Below are 16,178 nucleotides of genomic sequence, written 5' to 3' on the forward strand. Positions count from 1 at the left end.
TACCTAGTATAAAATTTCTATATACTATTTTATTATAACTATTGTTCTGTAAGTAATGAAAATTTGACATTTTTCAAAATATTACTTTAAAAATTATTATCAATTATTATTAATAATAATTAAAAAAAAAAAAAAAAATTGCTCCATTATTTTTATGACTAATAAATATGTTAATATTATGTTAATTGTTCTTTCTTCAAGTGATTTATAATTATCAAACGTTTATCGTCATTGTAGAAATATGCATATACAAGGCAAATGATCCAGTAAAATCTTTTGAAAAAAAGTCATTACTCATTATTAGATTACATGTGACAAAGTATAGCGTTATTAAGTTTCTTTTCCTGGGATTATCGGAATTAAAACAATTATTTTTTTCATTGTTCTTAAAAATGATTATAATGAAATCATATATACGAATTCAAATAATATAAATAATATTTTTACATTTATAAACAGTAATAATAAAAAAATAATAAAAACAATAATAATAATAATAATAATAAATATATTTATAAGAGATTATCAATAAATTAACAAAATTTTACTATTTATTTATTTATTTATATAAATATTAGGTATTTCAAAATATTTAATTGGTAACATTTTTTTAAATTTTAATTCAGTTGCCTAATAAAATTTAATAAAATAGAAAAAATATATCTATATAATGGACTTGTCCCGTCAATTTGTTAAGTAAATAAATAACAGAATGTTTAACATGGTAAGCAAATATATATTTATTTAATTTCATAATATAACAATTCGCTGACAATTATATTTTCTATAATAAATATTTACAAATTCTTAAAATAATTCAGTGTGCAATAATTGTTTCACATAAAAAAAAAATCTGTTTTTCTTTTCAATTTTTTTGCAATTGAATTTATTAAATTTTTAATATGCTGTGAAAAAATATTACATCTAAATTTTTGTAAACGTTAATTTTCTATATTTCTCTGAAAGTGTTGCTTTTTTTTAACATCTTCGATTAAATTAAAAAACTTTGAGAAACTTTCAAAAAATTATTACATATATATTTCTAATGACTTATATTTATTAAATATATATATAATTATATATAGATAATTGAAAAATATATTTACATTGAAGGCACATTCTATATAAATATTATTTAAATAGCAGTAAAAAAAAAAGGAAAATATCTATTAATAATGAATTGTCAATATTTTTTTTGTAATATTCATTTTTTTTTCTTTTAAAACTAGAAAAAAAAATTCATGGCACACTTGGCTTCTATAATATTACAATATTATATTATCAACAATTTTAATACGAAAAAAGAAGATTATATTAAATTAATTACAAGATTAATGTACGTAAAATCTTCTCTTTTAACGATGTTTTTATTGCTCTATTATCAAAAATTAAAATTTAAAAATTATTTTTATTTAATTAATTAAGAGTTGAATTTTATTGAAAGCAATTTTTTTTTCACGTCAATTTTTTTCTTCTCTAGAATAATGTATTATACAATAATTATTATTTGTGAAAAATATTATTATATTTCTTTCTAAAAATGAGGGAAAAAAAATATTTGTTTCATTTTAATAGAAAAAAAAAATATTTTTTTTCAATTAATATTAAAAAATTTTACATTATTTATGTCGACATTTTTTTTTAAATACAGTTTATAAAAAATTGTATTTAATACGTGTAGTCATTTTTTCTTAAATTTTTTTTTTTTTCTAGTTTTTCATAATATTTTATAGATTTTTGTAAAAATTTAACTATTATTCTTTTCTTTTAAATTGAGAAAAAAAAATGTTTACTATTGTTATTTCATTCAATACTAAAGTAATTTTTAACAAGTCTGCCAATCAAATGAAGTGCTCTAAAAGTTTTGTTTGGCTGCAAACGTTGTCGTAGTAAATAATACGTGAGTGCTTTAAATAAAATTAGGGTCACGATTAGAGCGACAAAATCCACCCAAATTACCACGTTCTCCATACCTGAAATAGAAAAATTTATATTATAATACAATATTTATCTATAAATAATAATAATAAAAATAATAATAATAAAAATAATAATAATAATAAAAACAATAAATTTTATATAATTTGTTATTTTTTAATTCGTTACAATTTAAAGAAATTATGGATTAAACTAAAATTATCCAAAAAGAAATAAAAAAAAATTTTTTTTTTTCTTTCGAAATGTTAATAAATTAATAATTTTATATAGTAAAATTTCACAAATAAATCAATCGTTATACATTTCTTAATATTCTATTAACTGGTTATTAAAAATAATTTTTTAAAAAATAATAAAAAATTTTAATATAAACGACTTTTTTTGATTTAAATCATGATTTAAATGTAAATTGATTCTTTTGATTTCAAATTGTAATTTAAATCAAGTTGATTTAAATTATTGCAGCCTTGCTAAATTATTTATTAATTGTTAAATTATGTATATTAAAATTAAAAAAAAAAAAAATTATTTTTTTCATACCCATAATGTGTAATAGCTCACGAGGAACACGATAGTGACAATACATTTCATCCTTTGGACAGGGTAATTTTTCCCTATTATAACCATAAGTGGCTGTTATAAGTCCTTCGAGTCCATAACGAATGTAACTTAAATACATAACAAATGTTCGATAAATAGGTAATTTTTCGGCACTTCCCAATCCTTGGACGGCAAATAACATTAAAGGCACTGACAAAGCTGGTCCCAAGAATATTCCATTCTGTCGAAGAAAAAAGAAAAAAAAAAAAAATTTCGCAAATATTATAATAACGAATATATTAATAATATTTATAGTAGTCTATTAATTTATAATTTAATTAATTAACTTTCATCTTTTTTTCGACTTTTTTTTTTTAAAAAAAAAGAAAACAAAAAAATTTGTCTTAATTTGATTCTGAAATATTCGGATTAAATTTATTTTATTTTTTATTTTTGTACAATAAATTTTCTTGATAATATTCTTATAGAATTATTCTTCTTGAAGAATTATTAAAATGAATTTAATATCTAACAATATTAGTTAAGTAAAATATTTATTAATTAATAAAATTTAGTTAAAATAAAAAAAAAACGACTTTTTCTACTTTTTTTTGGAACGTAAATTTAAAACAACTTTTTTCCGCCCTAAAGTCAATCCGAAGCCTGAATAATAAAATAATTAAACAAATAGTAGAAATTTAATAATAAATTATTTACATTTAAGAATTTTTAATTTAGAAAAAAAAACAACAAAAATATTACATTATTTTTTTTTTCTCAAATTTTATTAGAATACTGTTGATTAAAATGTTTTTGAATTTTCAAAAAAATGAAAATATTAATATAGAGAAACTGAGAGAAAAAAAAATACTCACTACAATATTTAATGTACTGCCAATTGCAAGTCCCATTGTTTCTGAGATCAAGGAAGAAATTAAACAAATGCTGAAGAACATAACACATCTATAAGTTTCGAGAGGTTGTCCCGTTATTAAGTAAACCATTGTTAAATAAATTAAACCAAGGATTATCTGTTCAATAAAAAAAAAAAAAATGATACAATTAATCATAGATTTTCTTCTTAATTTTTGTTTTTAAAAAAGAAAAATAATTGAGATTTTCGATAGTGTTTTTATTTTTTTTATTTCAAAAATCAACTAACCTGAGCTGGTATACTGGAAAGTGTATGAGCACAAAAATATGGACTGAGATCGTACCATCTATTAAAATGTTCTCTTTTTATAAGATGAACTTCCGAAGGAACTGAAAAGAAGATAAAAAAAAATTCTCAGGTATTTTGTTAAAAATTCTTTAAAAATATTAATTAAATTTAAATCTTAAATTGGATAACTAAAAAGTTTCTTTCCTCCTTAAAAAAAGCAATTTTTTTTTTTTATTATTATAATTTCGAAATACAAAATAAATATTTATTTAGTGCATATTTTTTTTAGTTAAAAATATTTAAAACTTTTTCCTAGAAAAAAAAAAACAAAATATATAATTAATGTAAATATACAATTTCGTTTAAATTTGCAATTTATTTCAATAGCTAAATAAAACGATTGCACATATCTAATAATTAAAATTTGTTAAAAAAAAGATTTGATAAAAAAAAATAATTCAATTTTGATATTTATAAAAATTGAATATTTTGGAGTAGCAGAAACTTTTTCGATATCTTGTAAAATATGTTTTTAAATTATTATCATTATTATAATAATTGTCAATATTCTATTAATATTTATAATTTTCAATATTTCTGTCAATATTCATTTATAAAATGGAATTAAAAAATCATGCAACAAAATTTCTTACAGTGCAATAATACCGGGAGCATGGGTATGTAGAGGAAGACAATCAGGCACGTAAAACAAAAACCAAAATTGAAGAGTGTTTTTGAACCGTCGTTGCCTATTCCCAAAAATAGGCTACCAATTATTATACCCAGAAAAATGTGCAAGAACAACTTCAGGTACAAATAATTCTACAAAAAAAAAAGAAGAAAATTATATATATATAATATATAAAATAAGAATTCAATTTATATAAAATTTCCACATAAACAATCACAATCCACATTCTTCTATATTTCAAATTAAAATTTTATTCTATATCAACAAATTTTTAAACTGCAAACAAATATATATATATATATATATGGGCGATTCTACGTGAGATTTACATATGACATTTTAAATTCGGTAAATATATTTTTTTTTCGATCTTTATTGAAAAAAAAGGTTTACGTATTTTTTTATTTTTTTATAAGTGCTCAAATTTTCGAGTTAAGAATTTTTAAAAATTTGATTTTTTCCAGTTTGTTTAAAATACACCTAATTTCAATGACATCTAACTCAAGCATTGAATTTACGAATTATGACCAAGATAGAAAAAAGTTTCAGTTTTACATCGACTTTCAAAATAACGAAAAAAAAAATTTTGAATTTGTTTGTAAAAAAACAGCGATTTTTTATAAACAAATTAAATTTTTTTAAATTTAGGGGCGATTTAAAAAAAATTTTTTTTTTATTTTTACACACATGAAAATAGGAGGAAAATTTTGTAATAAGTTTTGAAGTGGGCCTGATGATCCTTTTGTTTATATAATTTGTTTAAAAAAAAAAATTTATTTTTTTTCGTTTTTTTTTTTATTTTTCAAAATAAAATATATTTTAATTTGCTTTTCTATGAGTTTACTAAAAAGATCCTAGTGCCCAAAACACTTTTCATTTCGAAAAATAAAAAAAAAAAACGAAAAAAAGTAAAAAATTTTTTTAAAACAAATTATATAAACAAAAGGATCATCAGACCCACACCAAAACTTATTACAAAATTTTCCTCTTATTTTCATGTGTGTAAAAATAAAAAAAAATCGCCCCTTAATTGAAAAAAATTTAATTTGTTTAGAAAAAATCACTGTTTTTTTATAAATAAATTCAAAATTTTTTTTTTCGTTAACATATTTTGAAAGTCGATGTAAAACTGAATCTTTTTTGTATCTTGGTCATAATTCGTAAATTCAATGCTTTTTAGAGTTAGATGTCATTGAAATTAGGTGTATTTTAAAAAAACTCGAAAAAATCAAATTTTTAAAAATCAGGGTGTCTACTAAAAATCTGAATTAAAATTCCAGGACTTTTAACATTGACTATTGTTTTTAGAAATTATTAAAAAATTAATTAATTACTTAAGTAAATTTTCATTTTACTTATTTAATGAATTTTTTTTTAACTTTATTGACAAAATTAGAAATTTTTGAAAATTTAAAAGCAAAATATAAAAAATTCAAGGACAAAAATTAAAATTCCAGGACATTTTTTCAAATTCCAGGACTTCCAGGACTAGTAGACACCCTGAAAATTCATAACTCGAAAATTTGAGCACTTATAAAAAAATAAAAAAATACGTAAACCTTTTTTTTTCTATAAAGATCGAAAAAAATATATATTTACCGAATTTAAAATGTCATATGCAAATCTCACGTAGAATCGCCCATATATAATTTAATTCAATTAAAATAATCAAAAAATGTTATAAATAATTAATTCAATTGACTAAAAATAAAAAATATTCATATCAATAAATGTAACATTTTTATTAATTTTTCTAATATATAATTCAATATTAATATAAATGTAATTGTGTTAAAATAATTTTATATAATAGATATTTATTACATGCAAAATTGAAATTTTTTATTCCTTTTTAACAGATTAAAAATACTAATTTTAATTATTAAATTATATAAAATAGTCAATAATTGTTTCAATTTATTATCTACCAAAAGATCGATTTACAATTTTTGTGTGAAAAAATTAAATTTAAAAAAAATAATGAAAATTTTGTAACTACAATTAAAATTATAATTAAACATTTTTTTTTTAAATAAAAATTTTCTAATTTCAATAAAAATAAAAACTATTATTAAAAATTATATATGTAGTGAATTTTTCTTTTTTCAAACAATTTATTGATTATTTAAAAAGAATATTAATTTTAAAAAAAAAATTAAAATTCCATTGAAAATTTTGTATAAAAATATTTTTTTTTGTTTTGTTTTGTATAAAAATGTGTAGGTAAAAAATGAACTTACTCGATTTCTATAGAGTTGCAACATCATTCTACTCAAGAGTATTCGAAATTGATCGTACCATGAAATTTTTGTAATTTCTTGTTCAAGTTCAGATTGGAAATACTCAATTCTTGTAATTGGCGTAATTGGTGAAATTGTATCTACATAACTTATCATTCTTTCTACTAGTTCATTGCCATATTCTCCTGACGAAACTTCAATTACTAAAAAGATAAGTATTTATTTCTTAATTAATATCTACATTTCTTTCGAATATGTAATATTATATCCAATTTTGAAAAATCATTTTGTTTTTTAATTTTCAAATAATTTTCATATATAATTCAATTTCTTTTTTCAATTACACCAATAATTTTTAGTATTGAAATTTTATTTTCAACTTTATTCAATATAATACAAAATTAATTTTTAAACTATTAAATTTTTATTTCATATTTAATTCATTTTTAGGTAAAATATTTGAAATTTAATTTAATTTTTTTTTATACTAAATTTTAATATTTAAATTTACTTTCGTAACTGAAATTCTAATTCAAAAAATAATTTTTTAACAAAAGTTTTGGTTTTAAATTTACACTATATTTGGTTTTTATTTAAATAATTCAATTTTTTTTTAAATATTTTAGAATTAATTTTTTGGTAATTTTTTTTTTTTTTTTTCTTTTTTTTTTTGAAATATATATTTACCAAAATCGGCAGGATTATAATGCCTCGGACATTCAATGCCAATGTGCTGTAAAAATGGAACAACATTTCCAGCATGTCCTCTATAAACACATTGACCTTTCGCTACTACATAAACATGTTGAAATTTTGCAAAAATTTTTGCACTTGGTGTATGAATTGAACAAATTACAGTTCTTCCACCTTGTGCCACCCTTTGCAATAAATCTATACATTGAACTGATGATAATTCATCAAGGCCTCTGAAAATTAAAATAAATTACCTCAAAAAAATTGTTGCTTTTAATTATTAAATTAATATAATAATAATAATAATAATAATAATAATAATAATAATAATAATAATAATAATAATAATAAAATTAATAATAAAAAAAGTTGAAATAATACCTATTAAATTAATTTTTAAAAATAATAAAACAAACCTTATAAAATAATACTAGAATAAATAAAAATTATGAATATTATTATTATTATTAAATATTAATAATAATATTAAATTACTTTATATAAATATCGACAATAACAATAATAATAATAATAATAATAATACCTACTCATAATAATATTATTATATATATTTATATTATTTATATATTTATTATTTTATTTATTTTGTCTTATTATTTTTTAAATTAATTATAATTATATATTAATTATTATTAATAATATAAAATATTATTATTATTATTAAATACAATATTAATAATAATAACAAATAATACAAAATAATAATAATAAAAAGCTGCGTATAAATATGACAATTGTTGAAAAAGTGAGGTTAGGTTTACAACAAAATTTCGACATTTGTATATTATACGTATTATAATTAAAATAATTTGCCCTATTTTTTTTTTTTTTTTAGATAATTTTGATTTTCTTTGTCTTTGTATATAAATTAAAAGAAAATTTTGCTTATATTTTGTTTTAAATTGCGGTAATTTTTGCAAACAAATTTTTCCTCAATGTGAAAAACTGTATTTTTAATATTTTGAATAAATAAATTTCGATACTTGCCAATTGGAAAACATTTAGTATAACTATTATAAAAAATCATAAATTCAAAAAATTTTATATATTGAATATTATAAGTCTACTATTTGTTAATTATTTTTTTATATTATTGTTTTCTTTTATTATTTTCTTTTGTTATTTTTTTATATAATAATTGACAGATTCAATATTTTGCCGATCGATTAATCGTTCGATTTTCGATAACTTCATTATTTCGATTTTCCCGCCAGCTCGTTCATTGACCCGGCGCCTCAGCCAATGGGATTGCTGTTGCTAACAGAACGAGGTTTGGTGGGGCGCGCCGGAGCGCCATTCTGTGCCAGGCACTGGAAGGGTAAACATCATTTGAAGAGAGAAGCACCGAGGCAAGGGACCATTATTTATCCTTCCAAATTTTTGAGTTTATCACCTTGTTGGTACAAGGTCAACATATTTTTCAGTGTCGAGTCGTGAGTGTAAGTACTAAAATTTTCGTGCCTCGTTATTTGTTCGTTCAACAAAAATTTTCCTTTCCGATAGTTTACGCTCGGAAAAGGACAAAAGGCGGCAAAGCAGATTCGCGAAAGTCATTCGTGAACGAGGTTCATAAAATAGAAAAGGACAGAAATATATCTCGTGTTCTTTTCTAACGCATGCACCTCTTTCGCAAACGACTGTCGCGAAGTTATATTGTACGTTGGCTCATTTTTGTCCTTTTTTTTAACTCGTGCATCAAGTTTGCGAACGGTTTTCGCAATTGTCCTTAGGCCTCTAGTTTGTTCTTTAAAAATGTTTTCATTCTTTTTCGGTCGCATATAATATGTTAGCCCGTGTCAATATTATTTTCAAGTATCGCTTCACATCGATAATGGACTGGTATATAATTTCAGTTATTTCTATAAAAGTTTATTTTTGCCTCGTTCGCGTTCCCCCTTTGGTGATTATTTGATTTTACTTTTGTCAAGTCGATATTTTCGAGTGTCGCGCCGTGTTTATTGAAATTTCGTGATTATCGTTATACTTATTTTCTTTGGAAATATTTTTCACTCGGTTGTAACGTTTAGTATGTAGTATAAAGTTGTTTCTTTTTTAAAAAAAGAAAAGTATGTTCTCTCCGATTTTGAGAAGACGTGTATCCCGAAGCAGTTTAAGGTACAGTACATAAATTTATTTCGATGGCACACTTTATTTTGTTTTATTTATTATAATTAGAAAGATATAAACAAAAATTTTTTTTTTTCATAAGCTTTCGATTGTCATTTGGGAATTTTTTTTTAATTTCGACCCTGATTTTTAAAAATAAAAATAATTTTCAGTTTTTTTCATCTTTGGACAGATTTTTTATTTTCTTTTTTTTTAAATTGATTTTTTCCCTACTAAATGCTTGATTTTCAGTGAATTGTTTTGTTTTTATGAGCCAAAAATTTTGAACGTTCAAATGAACAAAATTTTTTTTGTAACTTCTTTAAGTATATGAATTTTATTATACAAAATATTGTTTTAAATATCTAAAAAGAAGTTATTAATTTAATATTTGTTTAATTTACTGTTTTAATTTACATTAACATTATAATTTTTAATAATTTATAGATTGGAAAAAAATTTTTGTTCATTTGAACGTTCAGAACTTTTGGCTCATTTGTTTTTTTCACAATTAATGAGAATTTTAATTAAACATTTTTTTATCGGTAAACATTAATCTACTGTTGTTGAACAATGCCCCCTTCATTAATAATATTTTTTATTAATTATTGTGAAATTATTACTTTTTATTATTTTTTTTATTTATTCTGAAATATAATTTTAAAATTATGTTTTGCAAATTCTGAACGTTCAAAAAATTTGTTTTTTTTTTTACTACTTCTTTAAATTCATTTTATTTATAAAAATATTGCTTTCTGTATTCGAAATAAATTTATAATTTATTAAATATTGAATGTATTTTCTCATTTTTCATTGCTGTAATAATTTTTCAATAATTTATATACTAAGAAAATTATTTCGTTTATTTCAACGTTCAGACGCATAAAATTATTTGACATTCGCTTTTTTACTGGGTTTTAATTTGATATGTTTTGCCGATGTAATAAATTCTTATAAATTTATTGCTTCCAAGTTACTGACGTCATAGAACTGACTGAAAGTCCAACTTATGAATTTTTAATTTTCAAATAAAAATTCTGATAATGATTTTACTTTGATCAGTGTCCTGACGTCAGGAAGATCAACCTAAATCTAAAAAAAAGAATTTTTTTTTCACCTTTTACATTTTTTTTTTTAAATGAGAGAAAAAATTTAATTTTTTTTAACTATTAAAATTTACACATCCTATATATTATTTTGTGTAATTAATGAAATCTCTAGCAGTATAATTGCATTTTTTTTTCATTTTTTTGATAAAAAATTTTTTTTAAAATACTTTTTGATTTTTGTTTTATATTTTGTTGATTTTATTGAATTTTTAACGAAGCTGAAGTACGCAATGTTTATGATAAACGATTTTTAAAGAAATAATTTTTTAAAATGAAAAACTCTATAATTTTTTTTCTAAAAAATACTCTCTAAATCTGAATTAGTAAAAATGTTTACTAATTTAAATTAGTGACTTACTTTTTGCTTTAGAATTAGTTAAATTTTACTAATTGTTAGTAAAAGTTACTAATAATTAGTTAAATTTTACTAATTGTTAGTAAAATTTACTAATAATTAGTAAAATTTTACTAATTCAAAAGCAAAAAGTGAGTCACTAATTCAAATTAAAAAAAATTTTTACTAATTCAGATTTAGAGAGTATTTTTTTATAATTTGTTTAATACTGAAAACTACAAGAAATATTTTTTAGGCGAAAAATTATAGAATTTTTCATTTTAAAAAATTATTTCTTTAAAAATTGTTTATCATAAACATTGCGTACTTTAGCATTGTGAATTTTTATAGGATAGAATTTCATTGCATAGAATTTTCTTTCAGATAAATTTTCATTTCTTCGAATTATTATTTGATATAATTTCCATAGAACCGATATTTTTCATACCACCGAATTTTTACTTAACCGAAAAATCATTTAACATAATTTCTAATGGATAGAATTTTCATTTGTCCGAAATTACAAATGGCCGAAGAAACAATCTATTACGGCGCGATTTTTAAAATCAACCAATCACAATTTTATGGATAATTTTTGATTGGTTGATTTTAAAAATCGCGCCGAAATCGATTATTTGTTCGGCCATTTGCAATTTCGGACAAATGAAAATTCCATCAATTAGAAATTCTGTTAAATGATTATTCGGTTAAGTAAAAATTCAGTGGTATGAAAACTCGGTTATATGGAAATTATATCAAATAATAATTTGAAGAAATGAAAATTTATCTGAAAGAAAATTCTATGGAATGAAATTCTATCCAATAAAAATTCTTTAAAATGCCTCACGGTGCGCCAGAAGGTGGTTTAAATAAAAATGAATTGGCACTTAAAAATACTTTTTGATTATGATTCTTAGATGAATAAAAAACATTTCTCAATAGTTTTTAAAATCAGTTTACGTGCCCGATTTAAATAAAATTGAGTTTTTATATAAAAATAGTGTTTTATGGGGAATCAGAATTTATTTAATCTAATAAATACTGTAATAAATGATAAAATAATTACTTATTTTCAATTTTACATATAAATAATTATATTGCTGTAGTGTTTGTGTCCGATTTTAAAAAATTAAATTATAATGTTAAAAGAACGATTTTAAGAGTGACAAAATTTATTTAAGAGAGTCGAATCATCTCTGAAATTTTTTGGCAAGAAGAGACCTTTAATTATCGCTCTATAAAAACGGCACTAAACGTGAAAATGATAAACATTGATTTTAAAATACTTTCTTCTCGAAAGACGGACACTTTTTACAAAAGCAGCTAGAGATCGTTATCTTATATAAATTTCCTAAATCCGAAAGATTATGCGCATCCATACAAAAACACGATTGCAAAACGAAAAGTAATATAATGAGGGGTTCATTACCTCCTGCCGCCATCAGATGGCAGCAGCATGCAGGGCGCACAAAGTCGCAGCTGTTATTAGATTACTTTTCTTCTTTTTGTTTTGCAACCATGTTTTTCTATGGATTCGTACAGTCTTTTGGAATTAGGAAATTTATAAGATGAGGATTTTGGCTGATTTTGTTAAAAGTGTTCCTGTTTCGAGAAAAAAGTATTTTAAAATCAATACTATTTCACGTTTAGAGCGATAATTAAAGCTCTCTTCTTGCCAAAGAATTTCAGATACCGTTCGACACTCTTAATGCATAAATATAAAAACGAAACAAGAAAATAACTTCATTGTTAATAAATTTATATGAACCCAAATCTAAAACATCTATTATCTATACACATATAAGTATACATTAAATAAATTCTGGTTCCACATAAAACACTATTTTTAAATATTTAAAACTCAATTTGTTTTAAATTGGGCACGTAAGCTGATTTTAAAACCTATTGAGAAAAGTTTTTTATTCATCTTAGAACCATAATCAAAAAGAATTTTTAAGTGCCAATTCATTTTTATTTAAACCACCTTCTGGCGCACCGTGCCTATTGTGTCAAATGAAAATTCGAGCAAATAAAAATTCGGTTCAAAAATAAATATGACAAATGAAATTTGAATAAAATGAAAATTCTAACTAATGATTTTTATAGTACATAATCATATGCTTCCCTATTTATAATGAAAATGTAATTATTTTTAATTACCATTGAACATTTTTCTTTACGAATTAGAATTATTGATATTTTCTTTGTGTCTGTCACATTTTGATTATAATCAATCAAAAAAAAATAAATAAATACACTTACGTGGTTGGTTCGTCGAGAAAAATTACGGGAGGGTTATTTACTAACTCGAGGGCAATCGAAAGTCTTCTCCTTTCACCACCAGATAATCTTTCTGTTATTGTGTTTATGGCTTTCTTCAGTCTAAGAACTTCAGTAATCTCATGTATCTGAAAAGATGAATAATATAATATAACTGCAAATGTTCAATACATATCCAAGTTATTGTGACTTATAAATAAATTTTTATATTCATTTTAAAATTTTATTTTTTGTCACAGAAATTCTGTGTAAAATATTTCTCTCAAGATAATTTCTTTATAACTGATGGTTTTGATATTGTAAATTCTGTTTCTAAAATAATTCATCTTCGCACACGCACGAACTTTTTTTTTTTTTGCATTCGATTTTATCTAATAATCACAGTTATTATTATAATATTATATTATAATATAACATCTCTTGTAAGAAAGAAAGTAAATCAGTTTCTTCTATCATTTCTCATTCACTTTCACCATCGTTATATTAATTTAAAAGGCTCTAATTACATTTTCATTAGGATGAATTTCTACTTTCTTAGATCAACAGAATAAATATTATATTTTGCTTATTTTTCATACAAGATTGAAAAATCTAATTATTATTATTTCAATAATAGTAAAGGGTATTTTTTATAAACCCGTATAATAAAATTTAATTAATTAATTTACTGATATAAAATGCAACAAAATATTGAATTAGCGTAATTTAAAAATATAAAATATATAGTTAAAATAATTTAAAATGTGTCAGTTTGCAATTTGCATATATATTATAATAATAATAATAATTTTTTTAAAGATTATTATTTTCAGAGAAATCGAAAACTTTCATTTTGAAATGTGAGTTAGAAATGCAATAAATGTTTAGCTGTGAAATTTTTTTTTTTACGTTTGAATAAAATGTAGCCTAATAAAATAAAACCACAAATAAGCCACAAGCCTCGCTGTCAGTTTAAATAAACTTTGCGGCATTTTTACATTTTATACTTTACACAATGTTTTTAAAAAAACCACAAAATTACTCAATTATTTAATAGCTTCAAATTTTCATTTTTTGTTTTAATTTAATTTTTAAAAAAATTTAATTTACATTTTTTTATTGATAAAATTTTATTATTTTTATTTTTAAATTATTTAATTATAGAAATAATTTAATTTCAATAGGAGCCGAAAATTATTTCAAAAATTGTTTTTTTTTAAACTGGACTTTTTAAGTGTAACAAATAGATAAAAAAAAGTAATTAGAATGATATAATATTGTCTTTTTGAGTTTAAAAATAAAAACTCTACAAGAGTAGGTAAAATCGTTTTGTTGAATTGACGAAATTTATATGTTTAAAATGAATGTTGAATTTTGAATCGTGAAATATATATATTCTCTCTATTTAAAATGCGTATAACATTTTAAAATTACTATAAAATTTCATGTAAATTGACGTAAAGACAAATCTTTGAATAATCTGAAAATAACTTTGCGAGAGAGTCTTTGAATGTAAAAAGGTTCCTATATCTAACTGATCATGAAACTTCTCTTCGTACAAAAACCACCAACAGAATGCAAATAAATCTGCATCCCATTTAATTCACAGTTGTAACTTCCAGAATACACTTTGTAGTTGCTTCACTATTTTTTTTTCTTTTTTTTTAATCTCACGTTCTCTTCATTTTACTTGCTAATTTTTTGTTTTGTTTCTTTTGAAAAAGAAATAGATTACTACAGTTATTTTTAAATGATGTCTTGTTTTGACTTAACAGGAGGAATTTTCGTCTTTTCAAACGTCATTACTGTGTTGTTTTTGTTTTATTATAATGTGAAAGAAATATTTTTGAAATACGTATACGAAAAAAAAGTTTCATCTGAAATAGTGAAAGATTTCACTGAAATAGGGAAAGATTTAACAGAAACAATAAAAACTTTTGCTATTATTATAAAATCTTTCGCTATTTCAGGTAAATTTTTTTTTCCGAATATTATATCAATTATAGACTGGCTACGAGAATTGGCAACGATAAGATGCAAGAAAAGTTTTTGTATAAAAGCCTTCCCTTTTGATAGATAAACACATAACCTTGCCGTCAGAAGGCGCTTTGGTTACCGGAAGTGTAACGTGAAAGTGAAAGTGAAAAGTAAAAGATGCAAATTTTTGATGAAAAAAAAATGATGAGGTGCAAGTCTAAAACTTGGTATGGTAGTAGATATTAACAGTAGAAATCACGTAAAATTATTGCCAGAAGTCGATAAAGTTACAAGAAAATTGATAAAATTGCACTGATAAAATTCATTTTTGGTAATCTTTTTAGATATTTAAAACAGTATTTTGTATAATAAAATTCGTATTTAAAGAAGTTACAAAAAAAATTTTGTTCATTTGAACGTTCAAAACTTTTCGCTTATGAATAAATATGATAATATTAGAATGTGACAATTTTGATCCACGGAAGGTATTTTAAATAACACAAGTTTTATGTCATTTTTTAATTTATTGCTAAGCAACGTTTCGATGACATGGTTTTGTCATCCTCTTCAGGCAAGTATAAAAATTAAAATTACATTTTTTGTAATTAGTCAAATGAATATAAAATTTTGTGTCTTATCATGGCAAAATTCGTTTGCCATGATAAGACACAAAATTTTATATTCATTTGACTAATTACAAAAAATGTAATTTTAATTTTTATACTTGCCTGAAGAGGATGACAAAACCATGTCATCGAAACGTTGCTTAGCAATAAATTAAAAAATGACATAAAACTTGTGTTATTTAAAATACCTTCCGTGGATCAAAATTGTCACATTCTAATATATAATTGGGAAGGAAAATTATCATTATAATTAAATATGATAATATCAGCATTAACTACGCACAGGATTGCAAATTCAGGTCAACTTTTGGATCCAAAAAGGCAAAGAACGTTTCTTAACGTATTTTTTATGCTGAATTCGAATTCATTATTAGATTTTCCTTATGACGTCAAATTTCAAAATAGCGGATCCAAAATGGTGGGGAAAAAAAATAAAAAATCAATTGGATTTGCTTGTTACCCTCGAGTAACAAGTTTCAAGC

General features: G+C 21.8%; 1 protein-coding gene and 1 long non-coding RNA gene across 4 annotated transcripts in view; one reads left to right on the forward strand and one right to left on the reverse strand.

The window, feature by feature from the left end:
* Window positions 1-1,617: 1,617 nt before the first annotated feature.
* Window positions 1,618-16,178, reverse strand: part of LOC127290319 (ATP-binding cassette sub-family G member 1-like) — a 62,485-nt gene continuing 47,924 nt past the window's right edge. For both annotated transcript variants that reach the window (XM_051318816.1, XM_051318815.1), the window contains exons 5-12: window positions 13,097-13,242; window positions 7,259-7,497; window positions 6,572-6,774; window positions 4,294-4,462; window positions 3,641-3,741; window positions 3,354-3,509; window positions 2,479-2,719; window positions 1,618-1,973 (exon numbers count right to left, since the gene is read on the reverse strand). In XM_051318816.1, the coding sequence (XP_051174773.1) occupies window positions 1,804-1,973; window positions 2,479-2,719; window positions 3,354-3,509; window positions 3,641-3,741; window positions 4,294-4,462; window positions 6,572-6,774; window positions 7,259-7,497; window positions 13,097-13,242 (1,425 nt within the window). In that variant the 3' untranslated portion in view covers window positions 1,618-1,803. The remainder of the gene's footprint in view (window positions 1,974-2,478; window positions 2,720-3,353; window positions 3,510-3,640; window positions 3,742-4,293; window positions 4,463-6,571; window positions 6,775-7,258; window positions 7,498-13,096; window positions 13,243-16,178) is intronic.
* Window positions 8,408-16,178, forward strand: part of LOC127290331 (uncharacterized) — a 192,293-nt gene continuing 184,522 nt past the window's right edge. Inside the window, exon 1 of one of the 2 annotated variants that reach the window (XR_007844295.1) lies at window positions 8,408-8,724. This is a non-coding gene — a long non-coding RNA (uncharacterized LOC127290331). The remainder of the gene's footprint in view (window positions 8,725-16,178) is intronic. The other variant, XR_007844294.1, reaches the window with a different exon arrangement.

This window comes from Leptopilina boulardi, unplaced genomic scaffold (assembly GCF_019393585.1).
Source record: "Leptopilina boulardi isolate dan_hultmark-lab unplaced genomic scaffold, ZJU_Lbou_2.1 LbouV2_59, whole genome shotgun sequence".
NCBI lineage: Eukaryota > Metazoa > Arthropoda > Insecta > Hymenoptera > Figitidae > Leptopilina > Leptopilina boulardi.